Genomic DNA, 15,268 nt, shown 5'->3' on the forward strand with positions numbered 1-15,268 from the left:
ACCATATTTACATGATTTTAACATGAGAGAAAGGGGCCTTCATCTTAGAATCAAGTATAAGAGTGGGGAGGTGCAGCAGCTGCCATGAGTCAGGCTCCAACCCATACCCAGGGTCTGAACCATAGCCACAGCTGCTGCCTGCCCCCTGCCCCCAACCCCATCTCTGCCCTCCAGTCTCTCCTTCCCATCTCCACTCCATGCAGTCTCTGCTCCTCTACCTGCCCCTATTTCCCCCTTCCTGCCTCCCTTATCCTTCTATGCAGCAGCAGGCTCCATCCAGGCTGCAGCCTGAAGCACTGAGCAGCCTTGTAGCAGTGGTGCACAGCCCACATAGCTGCTACAGGGGCTGGGTTGTGCCTCACACTAGAACGGTGTTGATGCCTTCCAGCAGGAGTAAGGGACAAGAGGAAAGTAGAGACTTATGGGGAGGGAGGAGAGGAGGAAAGGAAAGTCCAAACCTGCAGAGTTGGGGGGAAATGGGACAAACTGCTTCACCTCCCAATACCAGCTGCTTCCCGCCACACACACTGCCTGCCCCCCTGCATTATAACATATTTTCCATGTATAGAATCTCATTATTGGGCGTTCATCTCAAATTCAGGGTCTTAGATTCAAGTGAATACAGTACCTGTTTAGTCCGGACAGTCTTACACTGAAGCAGGGTCAAGCTATTCAACATGTATGGAGAGCACACACATGGAAACAAAACATCACTATGGATCTTTTTATTCAACTAAAAGTCACACTGATTTATTTGAACACAATTTAAGATGCTATATTACACAGTAGTTGAATTCATTTCTTGTCATCTGACCAAGTAATTTCATAGTCTTTGTATACCCTTTTCAGTATTTCTACAGTCACTGAATGATCTGCTTTACCATATCCCTGCAGGAAAGAGGGGAAAAAGTTTAAAAGGGTGCAAATGAATAAGATGCCAAGTCATCGAGTTATCATTCTAAATATCCAGTTTTGTGGCCTCAAAGCTAAATGTATTCTACTCGCATTGAAGTAAATGAAAGTTTTGTAGTCAGTCTTTAGTCTGCCTTTTAGAAAGAACAGGATTACACAGAATCTTTAGACTCACATGCCATAAAAGAATAAAGCCATTTTCTATAAACTATTTTATTTAAAAGAAATCAACCTTTTTCTCAGTTTTTGCAGACTTAGAACATAGACAGGATTCTTTAATGAAGATAAACCTTATTAACTAGAGTTAAGGTTGAAGGCAGGTATCAGTAACTTATAAATAGGTCACTAACATTTCTGATAGGTAGAGGGCAGGAAAAAAGAAGAAAATCAGAGTTAGGGTTTAAATGAAACATAACCGACTCTCAGATAACAACAGGAGCATTAACTCCAGTGAACTTAAAACAGCACAGTTAACTGAAACCTGAACTTTATGTTAACACAAAAACACAACTGATAGAAAAAAAAAAGCATGATATTAATTTCAATCTAACTTTTTAAACAACAAAAAATTCTAGTTGTAATAATTAGGACTGTGATAGTTTACTACTACAAATTATTTTACATAAAAACAAACTGTAACTTGTTCAAAGAAACAAACTCAGGACTTACTGTAGAGAGACCAAACACCCGCAGTTTCTTATCTTTGCTATTATGATCAATTTTTCCTCCTCCCAGGCACTTGCATTCAAAGCCCAGTTTTTCCATTTCAGGATTTAATTTTTCAAATATGTGATCTGGAAAAAGATATTGAAAGCCATTAGCTAGAACTTGCATTTCAATATCAAAAAGATTTATAAGTCCTTTTTTTCTAAGTTACTCATTCTTTCTAATCTCCTATCTAAGGCTTGTAAGAAAAAGATTTTGTTATCGATAGATCTGGGGGCACCAGAATGGTTATACTTAAGCTTGTTGGTTTCATTAAATCAGAGGCTAGTCAAACTGTAAAACCCCTAGCTGAAGTCTAAGGGGTCTGGAAGCTATGTTGAGCAATACTAGTAAGAGTCGCTTTCTATGTGGGCACAGTGCGACTCCAAGCAAAGCCTAGCACAAAATCCAGGACAGACAAAGTCTAAAGGCTCCTATACACAGGCAAGGAGCTGGCTCCAATGCACTGGATTTCCAGTGCGTCAGAGCTGAGTCTGCCGAAGCACAGAAATTAACATGATCCAGAAGACTCCAGTGTCATGTGAGTCAGCATCCTTGCACAGCAAAATGGCAGCAAGGCACTTTGAACTTAAGCTCGTCAAATGAGCTTTATTTCAAATCACCCCGCCACCTTTTCCAGTGTGGGGACACTGATAGACATGACGATTGGGAGCTTTTATTTAGCGTGGCTCACTAATTAAAGTGCCTCCCCATGCCTCCTCGAGCATATGTAAAAATGCCCTAACAAAGTATCCTAAAGACAGTCTTAATTTAAATTATCTTCATAGCAACCAGGCTTCTAAAAGAAAGGTCAAAGAACCTTTTAAACTGAACGTTATTAGTTCCTGTTGAAGCAGTGCATGTATTAGCATATCTTTACAGTATCTGAGTGTGCACTTATCCTGACAAACTGAAAACCAGTTTGGGTCTTACCCCTAATTCAGCTCTCATGGGTCCCAAACTCCACAGGGCTGTTGGCATAAGAATTAAAACGTAAGAACTGCCATTTACTGGGTCAGACCATTGGTCCCTCTTGCCCCATCTCCTGTGTCACACAGGGGCACAGAATGGATGCTGCACGGGAGAGTGAAGTGGGTATAACCAGAGTTTTATCCTCCCTGCTGTTCCTCTCTTCCTTGCAGCCTCCAGCATTTAAGGTCTAAGACGCTCCAATTCAGAGGCCAGAGCCCTCACTCCCATGTTCAATGATGCCCATTTGTCCAATCCCTTTCTGAATCTGGCTAAATTGTCAACTTCCACAGCATCTGCCAACAAAGAGGTCCACACTTTAATTACACACTGGGTAACAAAGAAATTTGTTTTGTTACTTTTAAACTCATTACCTGCTAGTTTCATTTTGTGACCCCAAGTACTTGTATTGAGAGAGTGAATAAGAAAGCCCCATCTACTCTCTCTTCACCAATTATTATTATATAAACCCTCATCACATCCCCCTCAAGGATCTGTTTTCTAAGCTGAATGGGCCCAGCCCCTTGAATCTCTCCTCATGCAAAAGCCCATCCACACCGCTCATCACCCCTGCTGCCTTTCTCTGGATGGTCTCTAGATCTCCCCTCTCCTTTTTTGAGGTGCAGGGACCAGAACTGGGCACGAGATTGGAGGCATTGCTGCCCCATGGACTTGTAAAGGGGCACGATGAGACATTCGGTTTTACCATTCCCTTCTTCCTAATCCCTGGCATTCTGTTTGCCTTTGTGAGGGCTGCTGAACACAAACCCGTTTTCTTTCACGTTCACAAATCTTTCCTGGGGGGCAACAGCCACGGTAGAGCCCATCGCAAATCCCTGACATTTTGTCTGCCTTTGTGAGGGCTGCTGAACACAGACCCGTTTTCTTTCACGTTCACAAATCTTTCCTGGGGGGTAACAGCCAAGGTAGACCCCATCGCAGCAACACCTTTTTGTGACAAAATCTTGACACTCCCAGGCACAGGGCCCCTGTGGGGAGCCTGTCCTGCCACAGCAAGGGGGGCACCCACTGCCCAGGGTCAGTCTCCAGCGCTCCAGCTAAGCGCGGCTGGAGGCTGCAGTCAGTACTACTGCAAGGGCCGGCTTGGCCCCACCCCTAGGGGCGTGCCCTCTCGTGGAGGACTCACTGTGGAACTCGGCCGCTTTGTTGCCCCTGACGACGTCTCGGTGCTCGGCGCCCCCAGCTCGCTGCACCCGCACCAGGATGTACTTGAACGTGCCGTCCGCGTCGATCTCCACCTCGCGCACCGCCTCCAGCTGCCCCGCCATGGCAGCCAAACTGCGCAGGCACCCGAGTGCGGGTCGGGGATCAGCCTGATAGCTCTGGAGCAGCTTCGGGGGGGCGGGGCTGCGTCGCTCGTGACTGTCATGCTCCGGGCGGTGGCTGCAGTCGAACGCCAATCAGGAGTGGGTTTGTCACAGCCGTTGTGACGCGCTCGTCAGGAGGCCCGGCCTTGCTGATTGGCAGCAGCCAGTAGGGGGCGGGACCGGGGTGGTCGTTGCTGGCTGGCGCTGCTTGGGGGCGGGGCTAGTTTCAGTCCGCGGTTTGATTGGGTGAGGCCCCTGTCACTTGTGTCCCTCGTGTTAGGGCGAGGGTGCCCCTCCCCAGTTGCCTGCGGGGGCACCGGGGTGGCGGTGGCGGTGAGCCGAGCCCTTCCTGAGGGCGGGAACTGGACGTCTCTTGGTCTGGCAGCGCTGTGGTGTCCGCCCCACGCGGGCCGCTCCCCTCACGCTCAGGCCGCGAACACGCCCAGGGCCGGCCCGTTCGGGGGCTGCTGGGGACCCGGACCGCGCTGGGCATTTGGGGGGCCTTGCCAACCAGGTGTGGTATAAGCTGCCCTCATTCTCAGGGTCCCTGAACAGCAAGCAGCCTTTTTGACGACCCTTCGCAGATTGTGTTAAACAGCCCGTTGCAAAAGTTTGCACTGGAGCTAACAGGCACTTCACTGGAGTACAGTTCAGTTACAGAGCAGGCGGGCTGGAAAACGCCACACGGAAGCAGCAGAAACGCCAAGCAGCCCATGTACCAGCCCTTCCCAAACTTTTGATACCCGAAGCACATAGTTGCCCACTCTCCCGGGATTGTCCCATCTCGGCTCTTCCACAGGGTAGGTATCACGCAGAGTACGACCAGCAGCACCCTCTGACTCAACTCTGGCTGCCGCAATACGCTCTGCTGTACCTAACACTAATCTCCTCTCCTCCGGGGTTAGGAGGGTCTGGAGCATCATCTGGACATCAGCCCAAGTGGGTCGATGAGTCTGCCCAATAGATCGAAACAAATCCCTCATCTTTTCAGGGTTTTCACGAAAAGAGGGGCTCTGATTTTTCCAGTTAAATAAATCTGAAGTGCTAAATGGGGTGTAGACAAAAGTTGCAGTGCCTCCTTCCCCAATAACCTCTCGCATCGGACAGTTCAACACCGGCTGTGACTCTACAGGCTTGCGCAAATAATAACCCTTATTTCCTGATTCAGATGAGGCACTTGGCTGAGGCTCACGCTCTAACTCATTAGGTATGCATTGGTACGTCGGTGGTGGTCTCTCTAAGGGAGGGGGCAGTGGTGCAGAAGGACTGGATGCCGAGGAGGCGTCTGACTCATCTTCGCTACCCGACAGGGCAACCGGAGCACGGGTCCGGTACTTAGCCAATTCAGAATCCCCCCCCTCATTAGACTCAGGAAGTACAGGCGGCCCCCCCCCGAGCCTTTTTCTTAACAAGCATCACATGAGACTTTGCTAAGTAATTCTTAATCCAAGGTGGCTGATTTTGAACCACCCACAACCAACAATCAATATAAGGAAACTGATTCCAATACCCATTTTGCATAACAATTTCATGGATAGCTATCACTTCTTTTAGCACAAAGGATCCTTTCGGGGTCCAGTGGACCCCAAATGTTGGCCACTCGAGTTGACAAAACTTAGTTAAATCACCTTTTTTCATTTTTATTCCATAATCGGCCGGCCTTGCAAATTTATTAAAATGACGTAATAAGACTTTTAGAGGGGTATCAATATTGTTTTCTACACGAGAGCTATTCGTACCCATTTGCCCACAAAAATGCGCTCAAGGCACACCAAATACCAAAAAGATCTCAACAACAGATGATTTACAATGAGAGCTAAGCCTAGAATTTCTCAGCAAACTTACACATCCTTTGTTTTAGATCCGTACACCAGATTGGGCAAAGGGAATTCGTATACTCACTCAGATACCCCAGAGATCTCGATCCAAATTCCAAAGTGTGTCTGCCTCTCCAGAAACTCAGAATTTACATAGGATACTTCCTTTAACTTCCCGGATATTTGGACTTAAACCTCAAATACCAGGGTGAGTCCAAAGTCGGCTCGGTGTGCACAAATCCCTGGTACCGGAGGTGCTCCGTCACTGAATTCCGGGGTAGTCCTCGAGAAGCCCCACGTTGGGCGCCAATTGTTGAATTAAAAAATCGTGGTTCGTTTCTCGGGAGGTGGAAAAAAACTTTCAGCTACAGACACACTTTATTAGCAACACAAAAGGTATATATTTGCAAATAGGGTCAGAGAGAGAGACAAAAGATCAATCACTCTGCCCCGGGGCAGAATCATTAGCAGGCTTTTATCCCCTCTCTCCTGACCACGTGTGCAGAAGGAGGAATTTTTACAACTCATTTCCGGTTCATACAAACATATATGTAAACATGTCGCTTCATACGTCCCATGTGCATTATAATTAACTACTTAAGTATGCGGGGCGGGTAGGCTTAATATGCATTAGGTTATCACGCGTGCGTAGATGGGACCCAAGGTTACTCAAGGTTCAACCTGAAGGCAAAAATGGCATTTGCTCTTATCTTAGCCTAGGAATGTGGGGGTCATGAAAGAAAGTGTGATTTAGTGTAACAAAGAGATAGTAAATTTGCAGGACAGAGAGGGAGTGATACCTTAGTACAAAGGGCCTTTGGTGGTTTTTCCCTTCAATTTCCAACCCCCCCCTTCCCTCTCCCATTAAGGAGACAAGGAGGGGTAGCAGCTGTGTTTTTTTTTTCCTAAATCTGCTATTGATAATGCATTTTTAATAATATTTCTAACACTTCCTCTGTGGTCCTGGCACACCACTGTGCTGTGTGTGGCACAACCTTGGGGAACCACTGCCATGTACAGAAAACCAGTGTTTGTTATTGTGTAAACAATAGGCATCAGATGTGGACTGGGATTCAGTTATTGAGTTAAGCAAATTATACATCTAAATAGATTACACTGTATTTATTTGCCTTTGGTTGCTGGGACTGTCAGAGTAATTTTTCCAACTTTCTCTCTGTAACCATGAGAGCTAGAAACTAAATAAAAATAAAGCTAAGATTCTCTACTAATGACTTGACTACACCTGAATCTTTATGGGGGGGGTGGGGAAAGAAATACCCCAGTTCTGATAAAACTGAGAACTTGCAGTACCTACTTGGAGCAGACATTCTGAAATTTTTACATTTGCTTCTGTTTCACAGGGTATGAAATGGACCTTTTTTTGTTTTGTTTTTAAAGGATTTTCTGTTCAAACAACAAGGTAAGAGTGGCAGAAAAATGATGAAAGAATTATACCACCAGAGAAAATATTTTTGAAAATTCACATGGTAATTTTTTTAGCAATATTTCGTTTTAGTTATTTTTCATCTAGGATTTTTTTGTTGTTGTTCAGAAAGTTGGGTTCAAATTAACAGGGAGACTAAGAGGTGACCTGTAAAGAAAGAAGGGTGAGTTTGTGCACCCTCTTACTTAAGGTTGCCAACCCTCCAGGCTTGCTCTGGAGTCTCCAGGGGACTGTTGAGAGTTACCCAAGAGATAAATGATAGGGCATTCATAAAAATAAATATTAAAATGTTGAATCCAATTTATACAGTTGTCCAGTGGGTTTAAAATGTAATAGCAATATGCATTTTCCTTCCTGACGAAAAGGCTATGCAGCATAATCTGTAACTGATATATGCAAGCACGTGGGCACACTGAAGTTTCAGAAACCTCCCAGAATAGATTCAAACAGTTGACAACCCTACTTACGATAGGGTTTGGCTTTGTAATTTTTCCCTTTTTTTCCATTTTTACTTAGGAAAAATTAAGAAACATCAATTCTTGCCCTCCTAGTTTGGCAGTTAGGGGCACTGGGGAAGTTTCAGGGGTGTCTATTAAGAACTTGAATGGCTTGCGTAAAAAAAAAAAAAAAAAAATTAACTTGTGTTTAAAGAGAAAAAAAAAAAAGAGAGAGAGATTGATACTTTCCGATTAACTCCCTGTGTGGATACTCGTATTTCAGAATTAAAAAGAATTTTCCCCCAGTTTAGCTAGATCCTGAAGCTTTCAAGTTCAAGCTCTTTTGTACATTTCTTCTACTTCCCCAGGGCCTAGCCCTCTTCAGTTGGATGCTTTCTCCACTGCCTCTGGTTGCTTGCTCTTCCCTGGAAGGACTGCTGTGGGAGTCGGGTAGAGCTTTCTCTCTGCCCAAGAGATAACACTATCCTCAGAGGAGGAGAGTGGGAAAGGAGCAGAGAACCACCAACCAAACAAAAAAAAACAAAACCCACCTCAGCAGCTTAGAGCAGTTCTGCTTCCTCCCAACACCATTGAGGATGGCTTTTCTGTTCTTCCCACCAGTATGAGAAGGCATATGGGAGGACAACGACTATTTGGAACTGTTCCCTCTCTGGATGTGAGAAGAGGACCCTGCTGCAACCCCTGCCTCCAAACCCTTCGGTGATGGTGGTTGGAGAACCCCAAAAGCTCTGAGTACAGCAGAGGTGAGGCTGGAAGAGAGCTGGACAAATGTTTGGGCAGAATTGGTTCCTGGTATACATGGGAGTAAAAGCTCCTGTAGCAAGGAGCTATATCAATAAGTTTGGGAGCCTGGGCAACACCACCCATCATAAACACAACAGGGATAAACATGTAGCAGTTAAATAAGATCAGAAGAGAGACCAAAACAACAACAGGTAGTAGTGTAGTAAGGACCGAGGAGTCTTGGGCAGTCTGTAGTCCCTTGGCATCCTGCCCTGGCCTGTCTCCCTCCAGTGTTTACAACTCATGATTTTTAGTGTTGTTCTTAAAGCCTATGCTTTCAGAATGTGAACAAACAAACTAACAAACAAACAAAAAACAAACAAAAAAACCTTAGCTCTTTTTTCTATATATAGAAGTGTAACCCTGGCAGCAGCACTACCCACAGTCACATCAAAATTTTTTGGGATCTTAGGGTGCCGATAGGTCTATTCCTACTCCGTCTACAGGCTGGAAGCACCACTCATTAGGGTGCTCTCCCATGGTCCTCCCTGCACTAGACCACACACTAAATAACTATTTACAATAATAACCAAGAGATTGTTATTTATGGGATGTCAAATTTGTAAAACAAAATATTTTCAATGAGCTTGATAATAATCCATACCAGCAGAGATAAGTAAAGCAATTATGTGATCAACTTTAACACTCAGGCAACTTCTAGCAGGTATATACACTTAAACCAGCCAGGTCTCCACAAAAAACTGTCTGCAGCAAAGTAGCCCACTGTGGAGTGGCTGCAGTGGAGCCCCAGGGACCAGTGCTTGCTCTGCCTCAGAAGAGGGGTGGCAATGCTGTCATTTGGACAGAAGCTGGGGGTGCCTGTCAGGACTTCAGCTGTGGCTGCTCCGGAGACCAGTCTTTCTCCCCTTTTCCAGTCTTTCCTGGGCACCTGCAATCAGTTACACCATTCTCAAGACACTTCCCAAGGCAGCTCCCCTGTGGTTGGCACCTGGAGTACCCCTTCTCAGCTGTACTTTATTGAGCTCTCTGCTGGAGCTCCCACACAGCCCCGATTCCCTGCTGCTTTCTCTAGCTCTCCCAGAGAGCCTCTTTTAGCAACCCCTGTCCCCAATTCCCTCTTAGTGACTCCCTGCACCCAGGGATCGTAACAGTGGGGAGGGGAACCTGTTTGCACAACCCCTGCTCCTTTAGTAAAGGATACCAGGCAATCCTGGATACTCAGGAGTTGGTGGCTCCTCTACCCCTCAGTAGCAGCTCACTCAGCAACAGTTCCTCTGCCAGTCATCCTCTCAGAAGCAAGTGTCCTGGTTACAGCCTCTCAGCACAGTTCCCTCTCCCCAGCTAGTTTCCCCAGGCTTCCCACCCTGGAGTTACAGCTGTGCATTCTGTGCTCACAGCCTGCTGCAGAGCTTTGTCCCAAGAGCACAAACACCCTGATTGAACTTGCAAGCTCAGGGAAAACCCTTCAGCACCTTTACAGAAGAAAGAGAAGTTTTTCACATTCCTGAAGTATACACTTTAAGAACAATGCCAAAAGTCACAAGTTGGAAATACTGACCCTCTGTCTGGCACATAATATGCTCTCCTACCTCACTTACCCTGTGCCTTGATGTTACCAGTGATACATTTGGAGAACTGCCTTTAAACAACCAGACTGCCAGTCTAGAAACCTCTTTTCCAAATGGGGTGATCTCTATTACTCTATTGGAGGGCATAGCCCTCTTCACAGTCTCTCTGGGCCCTGTAGCAGCCCCCAAGCAGCTTTCAGGGCCTTGCAACAGCCCACACAGAGTTTATCTGTAGTGCCTTTACCCAATGCTCTCAGTAAACTTCTTTCTGCCCCTTCAGATGCTGCTATGCCTCACAGCTCAGTTGCAAGCAAATATGAAAATCTCTCTCTACTGGAGACTTGCTGTCATGTTGAACTTCTCCTGAGCTCTTTCTGCCCTTGCAGCCTAAACTAGAACCCCCTTTTTTTAAGCCCCGGAGCCCTGTTTAAATCCCTGCTTCCATCCCTTATGGCCATCAGGCCACCTCCTACTTAACAGGGTGCGGGGATTTCTCTTTTGCTAATCAGAAGGCTTACTTTCCTGCTCCTTCCTTGAAGGCCCATAGTCTGCCTTACTACCTTACTAGACTTCTTTTCTTGACTGCCTGTTGCCATACAGCTCATTCCCAGTAGTTATTAGCACCTCTGTAACACCCATCTTTTTCCAGGCAGCTTACTCCCTTGCAGCTGGCCCTGATCAAAGCACCTGCACCAGGTTGCAGCTTTATAATGCTGCCTGGTCCCACTCACAGTAGAGTAGCAGGAATTAGGGGCTTTTGTTAGAAATAGGTGGTTTCTTTTTTAAAAGCCGTGATTTGGGTGCCAGTCTTTTGGGGGTTCAACTTGTGATTTGTTAGCTCTTGGGGTTAACTAGCCACCCATTTTCAATTATTTTGAGTGCAGCCTAAAAAAAATAATAATATTGGCTTACAAGTAATATATTTTGCTTTCTTTTTCCTTGCTTTCTGGTTCTTGAGACTAGGTCATATTGGTCTAGTCCTCATGGTTGTAGAGAAAACTTGAAAATATGATACATTTCCTTTCCTTTATGTAAGCTAAGAATTTCATGTAATCAGTTGATTCCTAGTGCTGAGGGTAGAAAAAGAACATCCGATATCATGAGACTTTAGATTAAATTATGCTAAAATCATTCTGTTGTGCTTACATCAAAAGCAAACATAGAATAAGGAGTTTTAAACAATCTGACTGAAAATCCCATTCCCTTTCAGTTGCTCAGCTTTCACTTGTTCAGCTTTTGTGATATCATCCTTTCACTAGTTGGCTAACTCTGAGATTCTTCCTTCCATCTGAAATAAACCTTGACTTTTTCATACGGGTAGAAAACATAATGAGAAAGGCTTGTAAACTGATATTTATACATCATAAGAAGGAGCAGACACAGCTAATTTTTTTTCTTCTTTATATGTTAACTTTGCTGTGCGTGCAAAGGATGTTGTAGTCATGGGTGATGTGAATTACCCTGACATCAACTGGGAGGAGCAGTCGGCCAGGTCTAGCTACTCACAAAGGTTCCTGACGTGTGTACAGGACCTACACCTCGTGTAGGAGGTACTCGTCCCTACTAGGGGAAACGCCATATTGGATCTGGTGTTAGCCTCTGGGGATGACCTGGTGGGGGAGGTGCTAGTACAAGGGAGGCTAGAGGACATTGATCATGAAATGATCCAGTTTGCTATTCGGAGAAAGGTGGGGAGGGTAACTAGCAGAGCGCAAATGCTTGACTTTAGGAAAGCCAACTTCGATGTGCTCAGGGCAGTAGTCAGGGAGGCACTCGGAGCCCAGGGGGTAGCTAGTATGGGGGTCCAGGAAAAGTGGTCCTTCCTCAAGGAGGCTATCCTTGGGGCACAGCAGGATGCAATTCCTCTGCGTAGAAAGGTGGGAAAAGGTGTCGGGGAACAGGGCCCCAAGGTCACGGTGAGCCGGGGTGGCCATTGGGACGAACAGGTGGGATTTTTGGCGTGGAGTTTTGAGATGAAGACACGTAGTGGGTACAAGCAAGGAGGATTTTATTTCACTTACGCTTTTGTGGAGTGTAGGTACGAGGATCTTTGGTTACAGTATGAAACGATTACTGACAACAGAGTGGTCTGTTGGCCCACAAGGTTCACAACGAGCCCTTGCTTTCTACCACTGGAACCAGTCCAGTGATAGGTGTGGCTGCCCATTGTTAGTCCTAGGGCTGGCCAACAGCTCATAAGCAGGAAACAAACAAACGATAACAAAACTGTAACTCGAGGTAACGTGTGACGCCAGTCCAATGATGATGGACGATGAAGAATGGTCGAGGAGATAAGCCGAAGTCGAGGCCGGAGGATGATGTAAGCCGAGATGTCAGGCCAGTGGAGTAGGCCAAGCCGTAGTCAATAAAGGAAACTGAAGTCAGTTCAAAGCCGGGTAGGTATTCATAGATTCATAGATGCTAGGGTCGGAAGGGACCTCAATAGATCATCGAGTCCGACCCCCTGCATAAGCAGGAAAGAGTGCTGGGCCTACATTACCCCAGCTAGATACACATCCAACTTTCTCTTGAATACCCCCAGGGTAGGGGAGAGCACCACCTCCCTTGGGAGCCCGTTCCAGACCCTGGCCACTCGAACTGTGAAGAAGTTCCTCCTAATATCCAATCTAAATCTGCTCTCCTCCAGCTTGTGGCCATTATTTCTTGTAACCCCCGGGGGCGCCTTGGTGAATAAATACTCACCAATTCCCTTCTGTGCCCCCCTGACGAACTTATAGGCAGCCACCAGGTCGCCTCTCAACCTTCTCTTGCAGAGGCTGAAAAGGTCCAGTTTCTCTAACCTCTCCTCGTAGGGCCTGGCCTGCAGGCCCTTAACCATACGAGTGGCCCTTCTCTGGACCCTCTCCAGGTTATCCGCATCCTTCTTGAAGTGCGGCGCCCAGAATTGCACGCAGTACTCCAGCTGCGGTCTGACCAGCGCCCGATAGAGGGGAAGTATCACCTCCTTGGACCTATTTGTCATGCATCTGCTGATGCACGATAAAGTATTAGCCGAGTCATAGTCAAAATCACAGAGACGTAATCAAAATCGGAACCGAAGACAAAGCCAAACAAGCCTGTAACCAGGAGATCAATTAAAGTAATTACGCAGGTAAGTCGCTGCGCAAATTTGGAAGGGAACTGGGGAACTAGGTCCCAATCTCTCTCCTACTAGCAGTCCCTGCCTAGGCAGCCTCTGCCTTCAGATCGAGCAGCTCTCTCTCTTTCCCTCTTCCTCACACACCAATAACACTCATACAACCCACACTAAAGGTGGGGGTCGGAAACCTTTTAAAGCTACCCCCAGCCAATCAGGGTGCTTGACCGCTAGAATCTTCTGGATGGTGACATCATGGTTTTGTGTGACTGAGCATGTGTGAGTTCAGCCTCTGTCTTGTAACTAGGCATGTGCAGGGTTGGAAAATAGGTCATGGATGATTGACATCCCTACAGGTCACCCAGGGGGCACACTGGAACTTTCCATAACTATGAGCTGTCTGCGCATGTCTGGGGACTTAACTCCGGTGTTGCCAGCACTCCTTAAGATTTTGCTCGGACAAAAGGGTCCAAGAAACCTTCATGGCTGAGCGCAGATATCCAGGCTGGCCTGAGGGCAAAGAAAAAAGCGTACTGGCGGTGGAAGCAGGGGGCAAGACAAAGGAGGAGTACATCTCCCTGACCCGAGCTTGTAGGGATTTGGTAAGGGAGGCTAAAGCAGCACTGGAGCTTAGATTAGCTTCTGGGATTAAGGATAACAAAAAGTCCTTCTTCAAGTATACAGGTAGCAAGAAGAAGTCTCAGGGTAACATTGGACTCCTAGGAGGCAGGGCAGGGCAGGGCAGTTGGTGACTGATGCGCAAGAGAAGGCAGAACTCTTCAACAAGTTCTTTGCCTCCGTGTTCCTGTCCGCTGACAATAGGGTGACAATCAGGTGACAGCGCAGAGAGGCCCAGGAAGGATGCGAGTCCCCCGACTGTTAGTTCAGACCTAGTTAAGGATTACCTGGAGGGCTTAGATGTGTCCAAGTCGGTGGGCCTGGATGACCTTCATCCGCGGGTGCTGAGGGAAATGGCTGGTGTCATTGCGGAGCCATTGGCATGACTGTTTGAGGACTCCTGGTGCTTGGGCCAAGTCCCTGAGGACTGGAAAAGGGCCAATGTGGTCCCTATTTTCAAGAAGGGGAGGAAGGAAGAGCATGACAACTACAGGCCAGTCAGCCTCACTTCTATGCTGGGGGAAGGTCTTTGAAAAAATTATCAAGGGCCACATTTGTGAGAGCCCTGCAGGGGAAGTGATGTTGAGGGGTAACCAGCATAGGTTCATGCAAGGCCGATCCTGCCTGACTAACCTGGTCTCTTTCTATGACCAGGTAACAAAGAGCTTAGATGGGAAGGAGGAAGTCGATGTCATCTTCTTGGACTTCCAGAAGGCTTTTTACACAGTGTCCCACCCAATTCTGGTGGGCAAGCTGAGGGACTGCGGCATGGACAAATGCACGGTCACATGGGTGGCAAACTGGCTCCAGGGGCACACCCAGAGGGTGGTGGACAGGTCAATGTCAACCTGGGAGGGTTTGGGCAGGAGAGTCCCCCAGGGCTCAGTCCTTGGGCCGGCGCTGTTCAATATGTTAATTAGCGACCTGGACGAGGGTGTGGAGAGCACCCTGTTCAAGTTCGCTGATGACACCAAGCTGTGGGGTAAAGTGAATACACCGGCAGGCAGGGACTGCATCCAGGCAGACCTGGATAGGTTAGAGAAGTGGCCGGATCTGAACAGGATGCAGTTCAACAAGGACAAGTGCGGGGTGCTGCACCTGGGGAGAGGGAACCAGCATCATGGTTATAGGTTAGGGGCTGACCCTCTTGGCAGCACAGAGGCAGAGAGGGATCTTGGAGTCAGGATTGACTCCAGGATGAATACGAGTCGCCAATGCGACGAAGCAATAGGCAGAGCCAAACGCACCCTGTCCTGCATCAACAGGGGCATCACTAACAGGTCCAGAGAGGTCTTGCTCCCCCTCTGTGCAGCACTGGTCAGGCCGCAGCTGGAGTACTGTGTCCAGTCCTGGGCACCGCACTTCAAGAAGGACGTGGAGAACCTGGAGAAGGTCCAGAGGAGGGCCACTTGTGTGGTTGGGGGCCTCCATGGCCAGCCCTATGGGGAGAGGCTGAGGGACCTGAATCTCTTCAGTCTCCACAAGAGGAGACTGATGGGGGAATCTTGTGGCTGCCTACAACCTTATCAGGGGCCACCAGCAGGGACTCGGGGAAAGTCTGTTCACCAAGGTCCCCCTTGGATTCACCAGGAACAATGGCCACAAGCT

General features: G+C 47.4%; 2 protein-coding genes across 2 annotated transcripts in view; one reads left to right on the forward strand and one right to left on the reverse strand.

Moving 5' to 3' along the window:
• Nucleotides 1–710: 710 nt before the first annotated feature.
• On the reverse strand, nt 711–3,988 carry LOC149864012 (14 kDa phosphohistidine phosphatase-like). The gene is made up of 3 exons (XM_090048237.1): nt 3,734–3,988; nt 1,582–1,706; nt 711–888 (listed from the first exon to the last, which is right to left on the reverse strand). The coding sequence occupies exons 1-3, from the start codon at nt 3,873–3,875 to the stop codon at nt 796–798; spliced, it is 360 nt and encodes a 119-aa protein (XP_089904363.1). The 5' UTR covers nt 3,876–3,988; the 3' UTR covers nt 711–795.
• An 8,229-nt stretch (nt 3,989–12,217) lies between these two features.
• Nucleotides 12,218–15,268, forward strand: part of SELE (selectin E) — a 41,950-nt gene continuing 38,899 nt past the window's right edge. Inside the window, exon 1 of the mRNA XM_090049746.1 lies at nt 12,218–12,291. Within this exon, the coding sequence (XP_089905872.1) occupies nt 12,218–12,291 (74 nt within the window). The remainder of the gene's footprint in view (nt 12,292–15,268) is intronic.

The sequence above is a fragment of the Crocodylus siamensis genome, chromosome 5 (genome assembly GCF_052110815.1).
Source record: "Crocodylus siamensis isolate JL-2025a chromosome 5, ASM5211081v1, whole genome shotgun sequence".
Classification (NCBI taxonomy): domain Eukaryota; kingdom Metazoa; phylum Chordata; order Crocodylia; family Crocodylidae; genus Crocodylus; species Crocodylus siamensis.